This window comes from Manacus vitellinus, unplaced genomic scaffold (genome assembly GCF_001715985.3).
Source record: "Manacus vitellinus isolate BGI_N305 unplaced genomic scaffold, ASM171598v3 scaffold_3_pilon, whole genome shotgun sequence".
In the NCBI taxonomy this organism is placed as follows: domain Eukaryota; kingdom Metazoa; phylum Chordata; class Aves; order Passeriformes; family Pipridae; genus Manacus; species Manacus vitellinus.
This window is the reverse complement of record NW_021940535.1, coordinates 36,230,076-36,253,472: the sequence shown is the minus strand read 5'-3', so window position 1 is coordinate 36,253,472 and position 23,397 is coordinate 36,230,076. Positions and strand designations below refer to the sequence as shown.

The following is a 23,397-nucleotide window of genomic DNA, read 5'->3' as shown; positions in this document are numbered from 1 at the left end:
AGAGAGAAAAAAGATAATGAAAAAGAATCACATAACCTAATGATGTCACTGTTTTTTCATGTTTTAACTTGAGTAAATTTTATCACTGGTTATCTGAAATGTTGGGTTTAAAAACTTGGTGCTTCCTTTGATTTCTTTTTGCATCATCATTTTTCTTATGCAAAGAATTTGTTTAACTAATTTTGCTATTAAAGAAGTGTTATCCTAGATGTAGGAAACCAGTTTAAACCAATGTAAGCATGAACTATGGAAATTACACAGCATGTATGAAATATCAATAAAGAAAACAAGAAGAAAAAAGTATTTTCTGAACAGTATTGCAGGGGAATATAAAACCTCTGTAAGAACTTTTGACACTAGAGAAATTAAGAGAAAAAGTGATAGAGAAAGTGCCTACAACACTGGAGAAAAGCAATAAAGGAACAAAGAAAAAAAGTCATCCAAAGACAGAAATATTTTATTAAATTTAAGAACACCAGCAAAGGAGGATTATTCAAAGACTATAAGCAATCCTTTCTTTATATATAAAATTGTGTAGACCTTGAGTTTATAATTTCATTTCTTACCTTTTTCTATTTATAGAAGTGAAACCTTTGATCAAAATCAAAAAATAAACCTTAGTCAAGCTCTATTTGCATTGCAAGTTTGAGACCTCAAGCATGGCATTTTTTCAGCTTGCATCCCATTTCTTTAGTTTTAAGAATTTTAGTTAATATTCAGCCTCTTCATTTATGCCTCAACAAATCTGCATGAATAGAAATACTGAATGTATGGAGAGGCAAGCAGTCACAGTTCATATTTTTCAATACTTTGCAATGTTAATGATGAATTAAATTCTATGTGTTGTTTTGACACTTGTTTCTTCTCACATTTTATTTTTTCCTTGATGACAAGGAAGCACAGTGTCCCCAAGCAGCTGTCTGTGTTACAGATTCAGCCTACTCAGCTACAGTGCATATTCATACAATAATGCCCAAGCACCTACAGAGCCAACATTTCCAGATATGTTCTGTTTCTATAGACATTGCTGGTCTAGTCCTAGACCTAGTCCTGTGAAAGCCACTTACAGAATTTCAGTATCTTTTCTGTTAGCACAATATTGCCATAAAAGGGAAATCCATACTCGTTACTAGCCCTTGAGGTGTCGTGTTAAAGTATGGCACAGATTAAACACCTTTCAGAGAAGTGTTTCAAATAAAATCAAATTAAAAGTCTAATTGGAAATTGGAAGGTGGTGTGACTTTTTTTCCTCATATTTAAAGAGGAAAAGAAAAAAGTCTGCTTGACTACTCTATATGCTCTCCATTGTACATACATGCAAAAATTCATCTTAACAGTGTATACACTCAGGCACTTTTGCCTGCTATTCCATTATAACTTGATTTACAGTTACTAGACTGCGTTGAAATGAATGCTAAAATTTATTTTAGAAATCTTTCTATAATAAAAACAATATCTAGCATTCGTTCTGCTTCTATCACTGAGATGTGATCCATTTCTGTGGGTTCAAAGTTCAAGCAGTTATCTCCTCACTATCAGTCCTTCAAAGCTGCATCACAAATTATACTTTTACAACTAGCCCCACTTAACCCCTCTGAAGGCAGTCTCAGTAGACAAGCCAAACACTCACCTGGCAAGATGATTCTATTTCACATTAGAACACTTAGAGATTTATATCCATTAAGCTTTCAAAATACACACTACACAGTTCAAAAACAAGAGATGCTCTTTACTTCTGAAAATTGCAACTGGATAAATTTTACTGACAAATTTTACTTTAAAAAAAGAGTAAGAGACTATTTTGTATAATAATTGTTTCTTTACAGTTCCCCTAATGAAAGGTTTAAGATGAAATTCCTGACTATATGTTCAGAGTAGTACTACACAAGTAAAACTGCCAAGTATCAAAATCAGAACAAAATAGAAAAAAAACCACACCCAAGGACTTGGCTTAAGTGGATTTAATTTCATTTCGCCAAATTCTTACACGGTTCTCGTAAAGAGAATTAACTGGATAATAAATCAGTTATTGGATTATACTGGAATTCTTACATTAAAATGTTTCATGAATACTTGAAAATATTCATTAATTCTTATGTTAAAATATTTCATGTTTTACCAGCATGTATGTTCATGGTACTCTTACCAAATGGCCAAATCAAAAGCTAATTTATATATGAAATGCATACGACTACTTTTTGTAGTTTTGTTCTGTTTCAGTATTGGGTCACAATCTTGCCCTAAAAAGCACCATATTTTTCATAACAGCTAGTAATTTTGAATTAACTTTAATTCCTACCTTCAGTATTGTTGCTCCAATCCTTCAGGAGGGAACAGGAGGCAATCTTGTGCTCAGCTTGCAGCCATGCCCACTGAGAAGGCTCAGTCAGCTGGTCAGAATGCCACTCACATATGTCAAGCTCAAAACTGGAAATCTGTGGTGCTTAAAGACAAAGAAAAGCTATCACTTAACTTGTTAAGTCATTATTTATGAACCTATTTCCCATTAGAAACACACACTTATTAAACTACTCAACAACCTCTTCAAAAGGTTACTTCAAAAGTATTGTGTATCCCTGTTTACTCTCCAATATTTCAGGCTGCCATCTTTAACAATACCATTCTAAAAAACCATTCCCTCATGATGGATGTTTCTTTCAAAGCAATGGAGTGCTATTTATGTTAGCCACTCATCGCAACCTTCGTGAATTCACTTCCGCAGAGAGAGTTGCCAGGTAACATAAAAAATGATATGTCATAATAAGAAATACCTATTTACTTTTCTAGATGATAGCTACATAAAAATCACTTCTAACTGAGAGGTTTAACTCAGCAGCTTCTCCAAACTACTTGTAAAAGAATGCTTCTCTTTAGAGACAAAAAGTTTCTGAATACATTACCACATATTTTCCAGAATTTTTTTTAAGGGCACATCATGCCTGACTAGTTGCCTTCAACAATGGCCAGGATTTTAAGCAGGATTGCACTAGGATGATGGATGTATCATTTCTTAATCATAGCATCACAGAATCTGCTAGGTCGCAAAAGACCTCTGAGATCATCAAGTCCAACCTATTATCCAACACCACCTTGCCAACTAGACCATAGCATTCAGTTTTTTCTGAAACACCTCCAGGGACAGTGCACCACCACCTCCCTCGGCAGCCCATTCCAGTGCCCAATCACTCTCTCTGTGAAGAACTTCTTCCTAATGTCCGACCTAAACCTCCCCTGATGCACCTTAAAACTGTGTCCTCTTGTCCTGTCACTGGTTGCCTGGGAGAAGAGACCTAACCCCACCTGGCTGCAGCTTCTTTTCATGTTAGTTGCAGAGTGTGATAGGGTCTCCCTTGATATTCCTCTAATATTATTGCGAGGAAAAGATAATCTCCTGGTTAAGGCAGACTTTTAAATAGCAATTGGGGTATCTCAGAGAAAACGTAGAGATTCCTAATTGCATGGAGAAAACAATTTCAGGTCACTACAGATAGATGTTACTTCATCTCAGCGAGATGGTATTATTCACATTACTGAAATCTCAGTGAGATGGCCTGTCCAGGTAGTGCTACAAACCTTTCATTTCTTCCTTGTTCCAGTGATGCATAAATATGCACTTTTTTCAAACCATGTGTATTATGTGAGGAATCTCAGGGAACATGCAAAATTCCAAGAGGGAAAAGGATGGATTCTGTTAAATTTCAACATTTAAAAAAAGTTGCAAGTACAGTCAAAAGGAATCAAGTTCTTTAAACACTTTTGAATTATTAATACAAAATATTTGTACTCATTCTACATTTTTTCACTTTAGTTTTAAACATTTTTGATGTTTTGGAGTTTTTTTGACAAAATACCCATTTTCCAGCTCTTAATTCCACAGCATGTCAGACAACAGTAAGATTAGTATTTTGGATTTTCTGACTCCCATCCCTGTAGCAGTTCATCTCAAAGACCTGCGTCTGTAATATTAAAAGCTACATCTTTGCAGGATTAGAATTAACAACGGAATTAAGTCTGAGATTTTGTCACTTGAAGTATTCATAATGGATTTTTAAAAAAAAATTCTGCATTATAAGTAATACATATATAATTACTTCAGTTTTCCTGAGAAACAACACAACTTTGCAGAGAAGCTGTGTAACTTCTGTATAACAAGTGACTTAAGGAGGACTAAAACCTCCTACTCCCTCATAGCATTCCACTTTCATGCCTTAGAGCTCTTGGCTTTCATTTCTTTGGAGAGATCAGAGGAACAGTCTTAATGGGGTTCTTCACATTCGTAATTCTTGTGGGGTTGAGAGGGAGTTCTGCAGAACAGCCACTTAGATAAGAATATGAGGCCTTTGAACAGAAGGTCTATTAAGGTGTAATTAAAGATTTCGTGTTATGTATGTTCCAGAAAATAACTTTAATATTTTTTTGTTTGACAGTTATTTTTTTCTGCAGTCCATACGCAGTTGTATGAAAAAGAACTATGGGGTTTTTGAGTGATAACAAGCTATTTGGCAGCTGTTGGGAAAACTACAAACTGCAGAGTATCTTCTATTAAAATACTAAAGATAGAGTTTTGGTTGTATTTTTTAAAATGCATTGAGTTTAGTCTTTAGTGGTACTGGACAACAGACTGAAGGGGAATGGTTTGGGAGATGGGAGGAATAGAAGTGAAGAAAAGACTTCAAGTATAATGAAATTACATTTATATTTAACCATCACAGTTTTTACAAAGAAAGTCCTGACAGCACAAAAATTTAAGATATTTTACTCATGGACCAAGAAGCACAGTCATACTAATGAATAAAAATGCACAGGTTATCTCTTACATGCATTTATACTGGGATTAAAAATCATGAAGCGTACATTAAAAATGCAAGTTTTAACTAGGAATTTCATGCAATTGAAGTGGTCTTCATTAAAAGTCTACTTATCTAGACATTCCAAAAGGACCAGAGAAAAAATTATTCCAAATTCAACCAACCATTAGTCTGACCTTTTGTTTTAATTACTGGAAAATGTTCAGTAGTAACATTCCTCTCTCGGGGACAAAATTAAGATCCTTTGACCCTGGTTTTGGCTGCTGTGAGCCATTTAAAAGTCACCTAATGAAGTTGACTTTTCTATTGGGTAAATGCAGGATAAGAACTGGCTCTTATTAGAATATTCTTGATGTACTTAACAATGCAGCAGCTCAATCTGTAAGTCACAATATACAGTTTAACACCTGCCATGTAATGTAAGATTAAGACCTGCATTTATAAGTTCTGGTGAGTACCTGTATTTCTGTTTCCCTTTTTTTCCCCTCCATCTCTTTGAGACAGTATTTCATCTCTATAGCTGATTATTTTTTTTAATTTTTGTTTGCTTTAGGAACTTTGTTTATGAAAAAATTCAATATATTTTTACAGACAGATATATATCCTCCTGCAGGAACTGGTTAAACAATTACATAGGTCACTAGAATTTAGCAATGCAGGAGTTTTTTTCTGTTTTGTATCACCATTTTACCTGCAGAAATCCTCCAAGGAAAAGAAAGAAGTTGGGGAAAAAAATTCACGTCTGTCCTCTTTACATTGGAGACAGATTTCAAATTCCATTTCAAATTAATTTTTTTCAGGCTAAGTGCACTGTACCCTTTTCTTAGTTCCTAGACAAGCATGCCTGAAGTTTTAAATTAACATCCTTGCTTATTTAAGTAATACAGTTGAAAAACGTCTACAAAGCAGAAAAGCAAGATGTACCCTGGCATGAAAATATATTTATATAACATTTACTTCTATATCTCTCCACTGCAACATGGAGAAACTGACATGATCAAGTTTAGTTACACAAAACTTCATTTCCCTAATATAGACCCCCTTTGAGATAAATATGTATGCCTGCCGGCACCACTAAAGCAAGGCTTGTATCTTGCTCTTAGTGTGATCTCCCTGCAATTGCTTATTTCTCTAACATGCTAATAACTATGTGCATCTCTTTTCAATATTTTTTTTCCTACTGGGAAATATGGGGAGCATTATTTTGGATTACAGTGAACACAAACCTAATCACATAACCTAGTTTGGTCTGTGTCAAATGCTGCTTCCATACCTGAAGTTAAGTTTGAAGTCTGAACCCTCAGTGCCTCTGGTAAGAATAAGAGGAAGAAAAACAAAAGAGGTGTTTTGACTGTGCTCAACTGAGGATGTGACATGAGTGCACAGGGCAACACTCTTGTGCAATACGGCACAGCAAGCAATTTAATTTATGCTAGGATGGGTAGTATTCCTTTCCCATGAAAATACATTGGGTTGAAAGAGAAATAGGAAATGTTTTGCTAAAGAATCCTGACACGCAGAGATGCTCTGACTGGAGACATGACTGGTCTGACATTACAACTCCTGGGTGTAGCAGAGCAGAACAACACAGCCGCTCTGCACAGCTGAGGATCAGGACCTCCACGCGTTTAGAAATACACACAAGTGCCTTGGGAATCTCCCTAAAGTCAGCCCCAAAGCTGGCTGAACACATCAATTCTTCGGCCAAAAAAACAGTAGACCTTTTCTGCCCACTGAGCCCTACATTTATACTGTATCATATTTCTTAAAGTATTTATTTTCTTTCTTTGTAACTGTGTTTAAATGTGAAAAGACAGATGATTGTTTAGGGAAATGAAAATGAGCCAGATGAAAACACTTTTGGAGTTTAGAAAGCCTTTGAATAGCAAAAGGATTTCCATTGTGATTTCTAAGGAAACCTAAAGAAATCCAAGGAAAAGACAAACTAAAACAACCTGTCTTCTGAAAAAACAGGTAATCTTACCATATGCCAGGGAACATCCTTCACTGAAAGTAATATCATCAATGGCAACAGTTTCATCTTGTCTCTGGGTCTCCACCATCCCCCAAAAGATAACCTAAAGAGATCAACAGCAAATCAACAAGAAATCGAATTTACCAGTATCATGGACAAGATGAAACACCTCGCAATACATGCCAGTCTAGTCCATGGAGTTTCCATTGGAATTATGAGAATTTAAATCCCACACTTAACAATTTTTGAGCATTACCATCCTGGTTTTTTCACACTTATGTGGCTCGTCAGCACATATATATATACTAATTGTCTTAATATTGAAGTAGTTTTAACAAGAAGGATTTGAAAATCACAATAAAATGCCTTAAATCAAAGCAAGAATAGTGACAGTTAAAGATTAAAACACAAAGAATTTTGTGTTTTATCTAGCTACTATTCCACCAGGGGCTGGAAATGTGAACATTTTCTGGTTGGTTTCATAATTTATCAGAGACCTGGAGCGAAGTCAATCAAAAATACCATTAGTCAGATGCCTTTCATCAAGTTTTTAGCCAAAACAAACTGTGAGGAGTACTTGGTCAACAGTTATTCTGCTCTAATGTTACAACAGTGAGTTTTTTTCTGCCCCTAAAAAAATCTTCTCTACACAAGTTGTTACAAATATCTTATATTTCATCTTAAGGGCAGATTTTAATCTGCATTTGTAAATGCACAGGCTACTACAGGTTTTCTGCAGTGGTGTACAAGGGGAACTGCTGATCAACCACAGTCCTTGGGAAAACCCAACAAAAAGCACACCAATCAAAATAACCAAAAAAAAAAAATCAATCTTATGGATAACATTCCTTAAATTACTCCCTAGGCAAACCTTGGATGTCGTAGCTCCAGGATTTTCCGTAGTCTTGGTTGGGTGTACATTTTAGCTCTTAATAGTGAATGCACAGTGTCAGCAATATTTTTTCAGATATTACCTTGAAAGTTCAGCAACCATTTTCTGCATAGTTTAACAGATTGTAGCAGAAAACATGTATTTATTCTATAAATTGCAAAGAATACAGTATTTCACTGTACAAGATGATACAACTTATCTAAGGATATGACCATTATGTTAAAAGTTGGAGTTTTTTGAGGGTTGGAATTTTTTGTGTTTTGTTAATTTGTTTTTCTTAAGTTGTAGTTGGCTTGCACAAGAAGTATAACAGCCATATCACATGCAAAAATATGTTTCTATGAGTGAAATGCAGCATCTTGGAAACTTGCTCATTTGATTTGTTCTAGAAAATAATATCTTGAACTCTTGAATTCTGTTGCAATGCTACATACAGTTAATGTGTACTTTCATGACATCATCAGTTGAAGGACAATGTATTCATGTTTTCTTTTTCTATCATTACATAGTTTTAGATAAGTTTCTAAAGCAATATAGTGAACCATTTTATAATTAGAAATACAAGAAATATTTTTAGTATCAAAGATTTGACAAATACTTAACCTTTTCAGAGTTATGTTTCATTTCAAAGTCAAAATTCAGTTATTAATAACTTAATTTATAATACGCATTTAACTGTATAATATAGCTTGCTTCATAGTCACATTTTATTTTAAAGCAAGATAAAGTGATTTAGACAATGTGAAAGAGGGGCTGTCTCACTTTGCTGGTACAAAATCAGAGACTGCTTCAAGTTCATATTCTGCTAGACCATGAGCCTGTATTGACCTGTGTTTCCCTAAAACTCACGAACAGTAAACCTTGTCTTAACTTCCTCACTTCCAGAAGAAAATATTGTTAGATGCCTCCACCTGCTCTTGTGTCTAAAAAAACACTAATCAGTGAGCCCCAAGCCTAGAACCATTTCTCTTTATGAAGTCTGTGAGACAGAAATTTGTTCTCAGTAGAACACAGCAAAAGTAGCTTAGGAGAGCAAAGTATGATACAGTTCTCCAAACCCCAGCCAAACCAGCCAAACTGATCCTGCCTTGTGTTGAGTAGTTAAACCACTGACAGTCTTTGTATTTCAGAATTCCCTAAAACAGAGATTTTTAAGTTTTGAAACAAAATCTCCTATTCCATAAAGATAATCAATATATTTTATTTTTTTAGTAGGAAGAGACTAAGTATTTGACTATTAAATATTTAACATCAAAATGAGGAAAAAAAAAAGCACTGGAAGTTCAGAGATTAATTTTAATTAAAATCTCACTTCAACTGTGTTTGCAAAATAGCAAAGACATTAAAGCACCCTATTTCCAAAAGATTTGTACACCCAAATAAAAATTATTTTTTCTCATAATTATTTGCCATAGAATTTTATCTTGAAAAATTCCACAGACATCCCTGTAGGCTGAACATCTTGTCATATAGAAAGAAAAAGTGCATCCACTTGTATGACAGTGACGTCTTGCAAATTTTCACTGGAGCAAAAATGTGCAAAGAAGAAATTTTGCTCAGACTCTAGGTTTGGTGAGGTGCTGAGCTGTATTCCTTAAGCCAATTGTAATGATTACTGCAGTAAGTTTGACACAGGCCTTTTTAAAGCTGGAGTGCTCATATATCGAACAACAACTTTGATACTTGTGTTAAGTACAGTAAGGTTTGAGTAGGTGAGTATTACTTCAAAAATTCAGATCCTGTTGGATTCTTTAGCACAATATGCAAGTCAAGTAATTATGTTACACATATGGTTTATTGAAATGAGGTCATGCTTCCACGCCTTCGGGCTAGTATGCTAACCAACTTCACAGTAACTGCTGTAGAAGGAAAGCCCTCTCATTTTCTTCTCTGCTCCTCACATTCTCACCGGTATTATGCACAACAGTGAGTATACATCATCTACAATATTATAGCCTTAAGTTACATTTACTGTACTAAAGTTTTTTGTAAATACACATGTAAAAACATTTAAATAGCCTACGACATTTGCATTGCAAAACACCCCTATAAAACAATCTTACAGTATAAAATTCTGTTTCTTATATAAATGAAACCTTGAATTTATCAGTACAGTTAGACTGAGGCTAAGAGAATTCTGCATTGAAAGTTAAGGTCTCTAAGGACTGGTAGATAATTATGACTCAAAGAGACCAATTGTTTCGTTTAAGACACATGCACAGTTTAAGCAAATTTTGGTATTAGTTTTAACACCACTTAGAGACAAGAACAAGCAATATTTTTTAATGCTAAGTAGGATTTTCCAAATGGCTTTTCTCTTATTTACCTCATGATAATGCTTTCTTTCCATTTACAAAATATTTAGTTTTAACCTATTAAAAAAGACACACAATTCAGAAACCATTTAACGAGTGTCATTTACAGTAACTTCAATTTACTAACCTCAAACTTCTTGGTGCTATTGATTGTTATGGTATTTACTTTCCACTGACTTTGTAGTTCTCTTGAAACTTGCCAGATACTTGTAACAGTATCTTCAGAGTGCTTTTGAAGTCCAACCATCAATGTTCCACTCATTTGACTGACCCAGTAATGAAATCTAATCTAGGACAAAAAAAGGTCTGATTATTCCAGGGAAATACTATGATAAACAACATAATACAAAGACAATGCACCAAAATACCTGGCAGACACGTTCTTCATCAGTTGGAAGGAAAACATTTGTCCTTAAAGTTGCAGAAGAGGACTGCATTTCAGGGGACAATGAGAGGAAATAAGCTATTAATAAAAAAAAAAATAGAAAACTTAGAAGCTTGGGGAAAAAATCCTAAAAAACAATAAAACAAGAAGAGGCACACAGACAGGTATAAATTAATAACAAAAAAGCCACCTAGATTTTTTCCCCAGAAAATATTAACAATTGCAGCCATTGTGTGCCAAGCTTTTTTCATGTTAAATATAGTTTATTTGTTTATTTATTTATTTACTTATTTATTATTATTATTGTTATGTTCCATGTTCCAGCTAAAATTTTAAGTAAGTTTCAAAAATATTTCATTTGCTGCATGCAAACTCAACTTTGAAGTGCAAAATTTTGGGACAAAGGGAGACTAACTCAGCAAGCTGATCAAAGACTTTAAATCCCAATTATTGAATAGATTACATATTCCATGCCTAAACATCAAACTGCTGAAACTAACTATACAGATTAATCATAGATTTATCATGACAGTTCAAGTCTTTAAGGAGATGGTGGAAAATGGGAGAGGAGACTGTGGTGATCTTACAGGTTCTGCATATGTTCAGATAGGTGTCTGGTTTTTGGCTGCTCAGAAAATTGCCTCACTGCAAAGGGGAGGTTGTGGTATCCCTGTACACACTCCCAATATACACAATTTTCTTGGGAATTTCAAAGCTACCATTAAAAGTACCATTACCTTTCCATTTATAAAACAAGTCCTTGCTTCCCTTGAAAGTGTAACAGATTAACAAGAGTCAGTAAAATATGGTTGTTGCCATACCTTTTGACTGATCATGTCTCTTCCTGACAATACTGTTTTAGATCTTATAACAGATGGAAGGCAACCACCCTATTTTAGGATAATAAATACAGCTAGTCAAAATTTGGCTCTTTCTGAACACAAAGATTTCAGAGATGTTAAAGGATGCAAGGGGGAAAATAAAGAATAAAAAAAATGCTCAATCTCCTTTTTAATTTCTTTTATTCCTTTCTCTTCTCTCCTCCTTCCCAAACTCCAAGCAATGTCAAGTAAACTGTCATTCTCTGACATTAACATGTAAATGAAAGGAGGAAGATGAGGGAGGAAAAAAGCCAAGTGGGAATCAAGGAATAAAAAAAAGTCCTAAAAATAAAGATTATTACAGAAACCAGATATCAATGTCAGAACATCTAAACACTTCATTTATTTAATCACCCATCTTGACCTTTCATCCTTGTGTGCAACTGGAAAGTCACTGACCAAGCACCACAAGCCTAGCTCAGTGCTGGAGCCATCTGAGAATCCCCCACAGAAAAGCATTTTGTAGCCTGCTACCAGAGCAATGGCCATGCTCCACCCAGGTTTTAGACCTTTTGTGACTGCTCAGGCAGCACTTTCAGAGCCTGCCAGCTGCAAGGATATTCTTCCTACCCACAACAGATGGCTTGGTGCCTCTGCAGAGCCCTGTCCCTGACTCCAATCTGTTCCACTGGATGTTAACTTCCATAAATTTTTGAAATTTTTCTTTTAGTGGCCTAAAGATAAATGTATCTAAGACTCAAAAACTTATTTTTCACCTGCCACAGGAATTTTAAGTTTTACACAAATGGGAGAGAAATAATAATTTTAAGAATTTCTTTGAATAGTGATTTCACATTAGACCTCTGCATAGATAAGAATTTCATTTAGTAAAAACAGGTTGTGTCTTATTTTTTTTTTTAAACAGTTGTCATTGGTCTGTTCAACTACCTTTTCAGTGAAAAAAAAAAGAATCATGAGAGACAGCACTAAAAAACCATGTTGGGTTCTAGTAAATTATTACATAAATCTTCAAAGGAGTTACATCTACCAAGTGATCTTTGCTCTTCTGCTAACGTGTATGTATTATTCTGATGTCAGGAACTCTTCCCTTTAACACTCTGCCATAGAGCACACTCTGCTCAGTTGTTACCACACAGAATCATTTCCAGGTTTTAAGCAGGAACCAACATAAAACTGATTACATAATCTCTTGAGTAGTCAGCCATGGAAAAACTCAACTAACTGCCATAAGAATATAATTATTTCCTAGGTGATTAGCACCAGCAGTCAGGCAATGAAAGTACGGTTTCATTCTCTAGGTAGAAAAACAAATTAACTAAATGCATTTAAATCTCCTTAGTCATTCAGTTCACATATCTGAGTGTACAGCCTCTTGAAAGCCAAAAAAGTACAAGTATTTGAACTTTCTTTTACCTGAATAAAATAACTTAGATTAACTGGCTACCACACAATTCAGACATGGAAGATACAACAGTCACTGACTGCCCAAAACAAGTAAATGTGACTGAACTGTTCAAGTGACTAAGCAGTTTGCTTTGTCTGTAACAGACCCTTTGGGTTGATGATTCTCAATATTTTGTTGGCTTTTGCTGTCTACATAAGTTAAATTTTCTGCTCCCCACCAGTTCTTTGCAAGATAAGGTAACCTTTTTCATGGTTATAACCAAGAGTATCTTTCCGGTCTTCGCTACATCCTGATATGGTGTGTGCTACCAATCATGCACAAATCCTAGAAACTTCAACTAGAGCAAGACTGTTGCCTGGTTAACCAATTTTGATTCTAGCCAAGAGTTTGCTGTATTTGTATTCCCTGGTACTTTTGTACCTTTATTTTTTTAATCGTGCTTCTTGATGAGAAGAGCTGTTATTATTTTAAAGATAAATTATTTCACAACTTACATACTTGAAATAAAGCTTACATTTATGAAAATATTTGGTAGTTGCTCAAATTTTTTTGCCAACATCAGTTTAAATCAATATTTATTTAAGAGCAGCCTTATTTTCAGAAGCAAAGTGCACAGAGCAGGATGTGCTTGCATGCTACACTCAAGTAAAACCTGAAGTTGTTAAAAAGCACATCACACGTATAAAGTTTCCTAATTACAAAGCATCATGAGAATTGTCCACTTGCAAGAAAATGTAGAGTGGGGTTTTTTGCTGATGTTTTTAGGTGAGAATAATTTAAAGTTGTATTCCATTCTCATCTGCTTATTTCTAAGCAAGTGTTCCAGAGGTTAATCTTGAAACCACCAGCTCATACTCATCATTACATGGAACTTCTACCTGTTTGGTAGCTTATGCAATGTGTAGGAGGTGCTGCTTTCTTTAGAACAGCACAGATTTCCAGACTCCCAGATAAGCACAGTTTGGAAGAGAGGTGTAAAACACCTGGGCTAATCAGTCTCACAACAACACTTGCATCCCACATAGTTATGTGCTTATACACTCCCAACACTGCCTTCAGGTGCTTGCACTGAGGGTTGTCGCAGCACTGCTTGTACCCAGGAGAGGTGAGAGGGAGCAGATGGAAAGGAAGGGAAGGAGAATAACAGAAAATATGGAGAAGAGAACTAAACAGTTATTAGTTCAACCAGCTCACCCCTTTATCATGAGATCAGAAGTCCTCATCTATTCTTTCCCTACTTCCTTGCTTGCTTACAAACAAGCCTTCCAACAGCTTTGGAAAGCAGAAGGCAGCTTGCTGCAGCTAAAAAAAGTGGCTTGACTTAGCTAAAAAGTTATGAAGAAAATCATGTATAACAGAAGGAAGAAGACGGGTTTCAGAAAGCAGGATTAACCTGGCAATAGGAAAAGTATAAGGGATATATTTTATCCGAGGACAGAGAAAAGGAATTAGTTGAGAGACAGTCTTTGAGGCAAAATGGAATTGGAATAAGATCTAGAAAAAAAACTGGCTCAAACAGGCCATCAAAACTTACCCTGTCCCCAGACACAAAGCCATCTTCTCTCAAAACATTTGGAGCATTAGCCACAGATAATAGATCCACACACTCCAGGCATTCACCAATCCAAGAAAAACTGAAAATACATCTTAACATTTCTAAACTTTGCAATCATCAAGACTGACTTTATCACCTCATATCTCCAAAACAGGTAAAGATTACTCAGGTAGATAAACACTACTCTTGTAACTGATTACTTGCTCCTCTATGATAACAAGAATTGCTAAAGGGAATATTGGGGTTTTTGTAGGTTTGGTTGTTTTTTGTGGTTTTTTTTTTTTTAGTTCTAGGTCTTTGCAATTGCCATCACCTAAAAACCTAGACACAAGTCCTCAGAAAACGTGGCAGAATACAATTGAACTATCAATAAAATAGCAAAAATAAGTAAATCAAACAGAAAACTATATAATTTGTAAGAGTCCATGGTTTCTGCAAAGAACATGAGGATTCTTACTGCTCTCATTCCCACTGTGGTCAGAGTATGGTGGTCCTATGCCAGATTGACCATTTCTTCTTATCCATCCAGGCTGTAAATTAAAGTCATGAAGAGCTCTGCATAGATTGGTTTCAAAATCACACTTGTCACAGGAGAAACCTGAATTGAAGCAAACAAACAAAAAATTAAAAGCTCAAAAACAGAAGCAAAAGGATATGTTTTCACCATCACATGCTTTCTAATTAGCACACTAATTAGGAAAATACTGAACAGACTCCTGTAAAAAAGCAAGAAACCCCAGAATTTTTAAATCATGAACAAGGAGAAACAGGGCAGTGGAAGTGAGATGAGAAAGAAGAAACACTGAAAAAAAACCCAAAACAGACCACCAAGCCCTCCTTTCACCAAACCAAAGGAAAACTAGTCTCTTTATATTATATTACTATAACATATACTTTTTTTCTTCACATATATGTGTGCAGTTACTTATTTGCAGGAAATTCTCCAAGCTAGCATGGTTTATATGCAGAGGCTATTTTTAAAATATACTGCAGCTATTAGGTGAAGAATTTCAGTATGTCCTCTGTTTGTCCAGGGTTCTTGCATAGAAAAACAAAGACTTAACACCAGGAAATAATCAGACAGCAAAAATATTTTTTTCTATTCCACTAGCAACAGAAAGGTGAGACTCATCATATGACATACTTCAAAGTTTGCCAGTGCTCATAATCTTTAGAAAGTTGCTGTATTAAATTAGAAACCACATCATTTAGAGAAGAGTTGAGTCCTCAGAATGACATAGTCTCCCCACTTGCCTTTCCTCTGCCTTATTTCTTGCAGTGCATGTAGCAATGTGGTAAAGACGGATCATTTTTCCCCCTTCCACATTCCTCTGTAGGGCAGCATAGGTTAGAAAAGGGAGGCAGGACATGTCTTTCTGGAACAGACCCCAGTCTGTTATACCAGTTCATTCAGGAAAATTGAGGAGAGTATGCAACCAGATAAATAATTGCTTACTGGGATAGAGGGACAGAGGTTTGTTTCTGCGTGGGTGTCAGATAGTCCTTTATGCATCATATCCAAGCTGAATGAAAGAGCTTGCATGTGCCTGACAGGCTGGACAGACCCATTCCTTGAACCATTTATTGTAGTCGTGGAAAGATTTAATTTTTTAAAAAAAAGCGTAAGCAGATGCATCTGTGAAGAGCAAACTTATTGCAGCTTCACCCCAAACAGAACGGCTGGTAGGTGGCACTGTCTCCAGATTTCGTGTGCTATGTGGAAACTTTCACCCTCTTCCCTTACACAGTGGAGGAAGATGAGTTAAGACCCTTCCTTCTAATTGTGGTTCTGGTTGGACACGAGTTGCAATGCCTTAGCACACCCTCTCAGATTGGTTCCAGCCCCTGTAAGTGCTTTTGGCTTATTCTATATTATCATAGTTCACCAATAGTTTTAAATAAAGTTACCACTGCAGCATTTATAGTCACATTATGATGTTCAATTTCATGGCTCTCATATTCACATCAGTTTACTGCAACAATTAAATCACAAGGTAAGAGAGGGGAAAACAGAAATAATTCATGCAAGCATTCCAGACTCAAGTTAATGTGCAGATTGGCTGATTCATCAACCAACTTTTTATTGCTGCTTTAATTCCTTAGCTCTTTAAGTGACTGAAAAGGGTGTCAGTTGTTCGTCAAAACCACAGACACTGCTGAAGCATATCTGCTTCACATTGCACAAAATGAACCAAATCATATTCCATATTTCCTCAGGAATTTTCTCATAGCTGAAAAAACAATTGCAAAGTAATATTCATAAATAACAGGAATGCTACCTTTTTTAATTCAAAAAATAAATCCTTGATCATTCATTATTATTTTCCAAAGTAGTATTCATTTTCACAGAAAATACAACTTAAGAAGCAAACCAAAGTAAATTTGCTGGAAGTTTGACTAAAAAATGTAAAGTCACTGCTTAGAGAGGAAAAGTCCAGAAGGAAGGAATATGTGGGATGTTCTAGATAATTTCTGCAGAGTTTCCTGTGAACAAAACAAATATTTAAAATAACCTCTAAGGAAAAATTCCAAGTCTCAGAGGAACAGTCTGCAATTTAAGGTTCTATTTCAAGTGTGCATATGTATAATATCTCAGTTTGTGATATTCTGTGAGCAAAACATTTTTAAGAGTAGTTAGTTTTCATTCCTTCACTGGTGTTTTTGCAATATGAAGACCAAATAAACAATAAAACCTGAAAATCCATCTTTTATATATTTTCACTGCAGATACTGACTTAAACCTGAATAGAGCCCAGAGAAAAGAGCAGGAACCTGTCATCAACATAAGATCAGGAGCTGAAACCTAAGTGGAAAAATAGTTTTGCAATAATCTCAAATCAGAAGAAAGTGGCAGCAGGATGAATCTTCAATTTGATACAGCCTGATCTATATCTTTATATCTGACAGCTGACTTATCTCCTGGAGTAACCCAGAGAATTATCCAAGCAGTTCCAGCACACAGCCTGTCTCTCAAAGCCTAGTTCTACACCTTTTCCTCAGTCCTATTAAAATACAACATAATTTAATATTTAGATCTTTTACAGAGTCCATATACTCATTTTTCTAAATCAGTCTTTGGAACAACATTTAATTCTTTATTTTCATATAAGCATTTATCTATAGCAGTATTCCCTCAACAAACAGGTGCAAAAAGCTGCTGTAAAAATTATTGGAAGAATGCATCTCTTGTTCTATATTCTACAATCATAACAGAAAGTGCTGCCTGGAGGAAATGCCCTTTCCAGGGAAACCAAGCACAATGAGGATTTCAAAGCTATGCAGTGAAACTTAGCATAACCACCTCTTGTGCAAATAATAAAAAAATACCCTAGCCTGAGACGTGTTAGACATGTCAGGGAATTCAACAGACATAATTTCCAGCCATTGCCATTTAATACGTTTTTGTACAGCACAATAAACTAACACAAAAAGGAATTGATATCCAATACAATCTTAACAATTGTCTTATTTGCAGAGACATAAAAAATCGATTCTCCTGGAGTTGATTCTAGACTCCTGTCCCAAACATACTAGATCTCCACATACTATTTGGATAAAACAGAGAGTCCTACTGGAGGAAGAAAAACTTTGTGTAGGTGAGCACACAATTGTAATTGAAGAATCTGGATTTAATTTACTGCTCTTTCTCACGGATTTCAGCTGCATTCAGTGGTAGCTGACATGATCTAATTAGCATTTTTCAGAGTGCACAGAAAGACACAGGCTCCTTCATGGACAATCTATTTCATACTTAAAGGGAAATGTTAAAATCCCCACAAATATGCTTCCTTTGTTGCACAGTGAGTAGATGAACTTATATAGGCTTTTAGGCAGAATTATAATTTTTGATAAATTTAAGCTCTTCTTTGGACTCCAGAACCAGAATCTTCAAGGAGAAGGACTATTTTATCCATCCAGACTGTAAATTAAATTCATGAAATACTTTGCATAGATTGGTTTCAAAATTACACTTGCCACAGGAGAAACCTGAATTGATGCATCGTATGAAATTATTTGCAGCATCATTTTAGTACAGTATTCTGGAAATACTAGAATTCTGATGCTAATTTACTCAGACAGCGGTAGTTAAAATGCACTCTCACTGTTTTGATCAATTCTTTACAGGAAACAGCAGCAACTGTTTTTGTAACCTCTGAATGTGACAAAGATTAAGCTAGGATAATCAGTTCCTGAATTCAAGAAAATTTCCACCCTTGCCTAGACTTTTAAAAAAAAAAGGAAAAAAAAAAGAAAAAAGCTGTTGTTGCCTGTACCTCGGTCTAGGTATTTTGGATTAAATCTGAATTCTATCAACAAATCTATTGCAATTTAAGGAGAAAGGTATTACTTCCTGAATCTCCATTGAATTTGGATGAGAAAACACTTTGCTATAAATATCCGTATGAAGATTTATGAGAGACTTGCACTTTACAGATGTTGAAAATTAAGCAGGAAAAATCAAATTGAAGCTGGAAGAAACTTTCTTCAAAGATTTAATGAAGAAGAGGGTAAAAAAACCCCCAACCAATCAAACAAAAAAGAATTCCCAAATATTTTTGAAGCATAAAAAAATCCTCCCTAGTTCTCTCTGCTGACACGTTCAGTTATCAAAGTATCAAACTTGTGCTGAAGCCCACTCAGACTTACCTTGTTTCTCCTCACTACTCTCTCCATACTGGTTGGTGGAAATGCACATTTCTCCAGGTGGAGCAGAGGAGCCATCACCACGTTGGCACCCATTTCCTATGGATGACTGAGTATTTACCAGAGCAAAGTAATATAACACACAGAAGTATGTGAGTCTATTCATGGGCTATATTACTACCCAAGCTTTCACTTGGAAAATAATTACTTTAACTGTCTAATATTGGTCATGAAGTGTCTTTGACCAAGCTGTATTTACACACATCTCTCTGAATGATGTTTTTAGTACCTCACTTTCTGAATCTGCAGCTTAAGGGAAATATGATTTCTGCTTAAGCAGTGACTTTCAACCCTGTGTGTCTTGGGATAATATTTAACTGAATTATAACATTGTTTTATGACTAAAAAAATTTGGCACATGTTATGCAAGTCAACTGTATATCATTAACTTATTGATCGTATTTATTGCCCAGTGGTTTGAAAATACATTAGATAAGAAAATTATAGGGAAACAGAGTAGAATTACTAAATGACCAACATTCATAAAGATCTCTCTTTGCTCAGAGGGAGGTGGCAAATGCATAAAAAATATATAAAGAGTTTGTGCATCAAATGTAAAAAACAGTTGAGAAATTCAAAGCTGATTTTGCATCAGAAGGATTGGAAAACTTCCTTCTCTTGTACTGGTGGAGTCCTTTCGTATGAGGATGTCTTAGTAATGTGTATCACCATGTTTTGATGTTTCACTGAAACAAACTGGTTCTGGCAATGCTTTTACACAGATGATGTAAGGATCTTCAAATGGAAGAAGGGGAGTGGGGATGGAGATCCAGACAATTGAAAAAAACCAGCCTTGTAAGAGAATATTGAATCAACTTGTTTCATTCAGCCTAGAACCACATGAAAACAAGGAAGTTATATTAATTAAGTACCTTAGGCACTCTAGGGGAGACCCAAAGCTAGGGGAGAGAGACATAGTAGAAAAAAAGAGAAGTTGATTGCAAAAGTTAAAGGACAGTATTAGCCCAAGGCAAATGACAGTAAGAACTAGACAAAATTAGACTGACAATCATGTAGGGCTGGCATTTCTTTAATAGGAATAGTAGGATGGAAAAATTGTAACTCCTTTATGACAGACTTGTATTACTTTACTAAAAGGATCGTACAATTTCCCAAGTGGCAGCTTGTAACAAGTAACTGATGCCAGCAGGTCTGGAGATTTCATCACCTGCAAATTCACAAAATCAATTAGGGGGAATGCACATTCCACTGTGCATAACTACAATTTGCCTATTAGCCCTGGTAGGAAAAATTATGATATATCTCTGCAACTAAAGCATGCTCCTTGGAAAGCACTATCTGCAAAGAGAAACAGGCAGCCTCTGCCTGGAAGCTTATCAATTATTGCAGATCTGTATTTTCATAATGTAAGAAATCTCTTGTCAGGGTACAAAGATGACTACTCCAACATCACCTGAAGGTGAGTAGTGCAAGATCTGTTGCAACTTCCTATTATCTACAACACCAGAGGCAGGTACATGTTTATTGTAATAAAGGTTCCTGTTCCACCTAGAAAGCATTTTCCAGTTCATTTGGTTCAACTCCACCCTTTTCATCACTATTTCTGAGGACATAATTTTATCTGCTTTATTTTAATGCTTTTTCCTCAGGTCATAGAGCTGTTTGGAAAACTTCCTGATGAAAAGCAGAACTAAGAATAAATTAATTAAGACTTCATATACATATGTGTGTGTGTGTGTGTATGTATTCCTCAACAATATGCATCATTGAATTGTTTGTTTCCATCCTGTTAAGTACAGCTTATATTAGGAGCTTACATTACAAAAAATAAATTATCCCATATAATGTCACGTTACTACATTTGCAAAGGCCTAAATATTTGTGCTATTCGGCTGCTTTGTTTTCCAATTGATTTTCTCCAATGTACAATAATTCATCTTATTTCTTCTTTTCCTCTATATCTTCTAAAACTCCTCACATTGATGCACTTCACAATGACAGATTTTCCCTGTCTTTCAGTTTTCTCCCATTTTATTAAAACCCTTACTGCATTGTTCTAAACTGTTGTACTGCTCTGCCCATAATATAAATATGTATACAAGTATTCTGAGTCAAAGGGTAATTTTTACAGAAACTGGTATTCATTTCCATTGTAATATGCTCTAAAACATTAAGAAGAAGAAAAATTGCATAACCCAAACAAGTCAGAACCACAATAAAATCCATTATGAGTGGAAATAAATGAAAAATGCATCAAATATTCAGGAAGCATTTAGGATGTTATCCAAGGATCTTTAGTGAAGAAGGGAAAAAAAGGTATTTTAGTGAAGGTCTAACAGAAAGTGCAAAACAAAAGAAACCTGTTTTTGTTGTTGTTGTTGTTTTGCAAGTGTTTGGCTACGTACATGTAGAGAGAGTTTCCTGATGAATGCAACAATTCAGCTTTCTTGTCAACTAACAATAAGAACAACACAGTTGTTTATAGTTCTGAGAATCCTATTAAAAGGGACAGAAAAATAACTCAAAAGCAAAGGACTTTCAGGGAAAGTTGGAAGGACGAACAATTTAAGTGTGGAATTGCAAGCACCATGAAAGCCGAAATAAAAACCAAAAAGGAGATGCAGAGAGAGAAGGAAGAGTAGAAACTGGTAAAAACATGCAGGATGCCAGAAAAGCAGAAGTATTGGCACTAATCAAAGGGTATTTTTTAAAGCAGCAGAGAAATATTGCGGAGAAACTGAAGACTAAAAGGAAAGCAAGCAGAACCATGCGCTATGTCTATTTTCAAAGTTACTTTAGCAAACAAGCAGTTTTTGAAAAGGAAACAAAAAGTTAAAATAAAAACCTGCTTGAATTTACATTAAGGCTGGATTTATCTGGCTTAGCCTAATTAATTTAATTTAAGGTAAGACAAAGCATTTCATGTAAGTGAAAAAAGATTACCCACTCAGTCTTGTTTAAGTAAATCAATTGAAAAAGTTGTAGATATTTAATTTATGACTTCTAAAAGATAAATTTTAGAAAGAAGTCCAAACAGGCTCTGAAACAGGGCCAGAAAACTTTTGCATTAAGTTCATTTTTCATGTGAACAGAAAGTTATTTGCTGAAGCAGAAAACAGATTGCAGTTAGTAATTCTCCATAAAGTTTTTGTAGAGCCAGTAATTGTCAGCAATGAAACAGAGAAAAGAACTTAAAAAGTGGGATATGAGCTTCACCAACTGAAAACAGTGTTCAAATTTTGCTGCAACTACTAACTTTCTTTCAGGGAAAAGTCTTATGAGTAGAAAACAGTCACACTTTCTGAGAAGCCAAAATTTCATTAAGTTTAATATAACCTTTTTATGGTAAGATGATATATTTTTTTTTAGTATGATGAAACTAGGGAGCAGTACTTTGCCAGTGTGTATATCTTTAACATATATCTCATTTTCTCCCAATGTACAGTTTTAGTAAACATCATTAATTTTAACACAATCCTCCAAATTTTTATGCAAGAACAATTTTAGCCAATCATTAATAAAAACACCAAAAGTTTATTTTTTAAATAATTCACAAATATTCAGCCAAGACTTCATTTCAAGAACCCCTTCCCAAAAATATGCTACTTGTATTATTGTATGACCACTCTAGTTTTTAATTGCCAAATTGGAATTGGAAGACATCTGCACGGTAGCAGAAAGCCAAGCATTCACAGTTACCCCAAACTGATCCAATTTTAACAAGAACTGGCGGAATCCTTTACTTTGATGTGAAAGGCAATAATTGCATAGCATCTGTTTCCAGTGAAGTGGCACTAATTCAATAGTTATCTTGAAAGAGGACTAAGATAATAATACATTTGATCAAAAAGGATTCTGGGTAAGTCTTCTTACCACTCATGTTCATTTGCGAAAAGAAATTGGTAAAATCAATTGAGAAGTTAAAATCAAATTTAATTCATTGATTGGTGTAGAGCATGAACACCACAGTTACAACTAGTGAAGCAAAAAGAGTCTGTAATATTAAGGAAAGGTGTGATGGGCTAGATATAATCGGGTCAATCAAAGCCATAGATCATTACAGACTAAGAAAACATTACACTTCAGGAAAAAATTCAGTAGCATAATTTCCACCTTTTAATAACAGATCATACATATCACATTTAAGAGGAGATCCCCTGTGTTGATAGAGAATATAATCAATGGGAGATAAAAAAGATTCATTTAACCCCACGTGCTACAAATTGTCTCCGCACCCAGAGTTTGGAGGAAGAAAATACTTCAATTATGAACTATCAAGAGCTCAGTATAACTACCCTTCTTTCTCTAAATCCCAAGTAAGCAGGGGAAAAAATTACCAAAAATCCTTCTAGTCCATACAGCAATATCCTACTAGAAGGCAAAACTATTAATTGGCATAAACTTTGATCAGGTAGAAACATTTCTATCTCCTGCCTACTATGTGTTCCTTCAGAAAAATTGGAGCAAGAATGGAATAAAGATTTTCTCAGCATTTGATTTCCAGATCAAAAACTTCCAACAGATTTCAGCACATACTGCTCTCACACAGTCTTGT

At 35.1% G+C, this 23,397-nt stretch overlaps 1 protein-coding gene across 1 annotated transcript in view; it reads right to left on the bottom strand.

The window, feature by feature from the left end:
- The window catches only part of MALRD1 (MAM and LDL receptor class A domain containing 1), a 243,159-nt gene extending 224,172 nt beyond the window's left edge, over positions 1-18,987 (bottom strand). Inside the window, exons 1-6 of the mRNA XM_025895435.1 lie at positions 18,811-18,987; positions 14,635-14,758; positions 10,359-10,453; positions 10,118-10,279; positions 6,793-6,886; positions 2,300-2,443 (exon numbers count right to left, since the gene is read on the bottom strand). Coding sequence (XP_025751220.1) covers positions 2,300-2,443; positions 6,793-6,886; positions 10,118-10,279; positions 10,359-10,453; positions 14,635-14,758; positions 18,811-18,987 — 796 coding nt within the window. The remainder of the gene's footprint in view (positions 1-2,299; positions 2,444-6,792; positions 6,887-10,117; positions 10,280-10,358; positions 10,454-14,634; positions 14,759-18,810) is intronic.
- Positions 18,988-23,397: the final 4,410 nt, after the last annotated feature.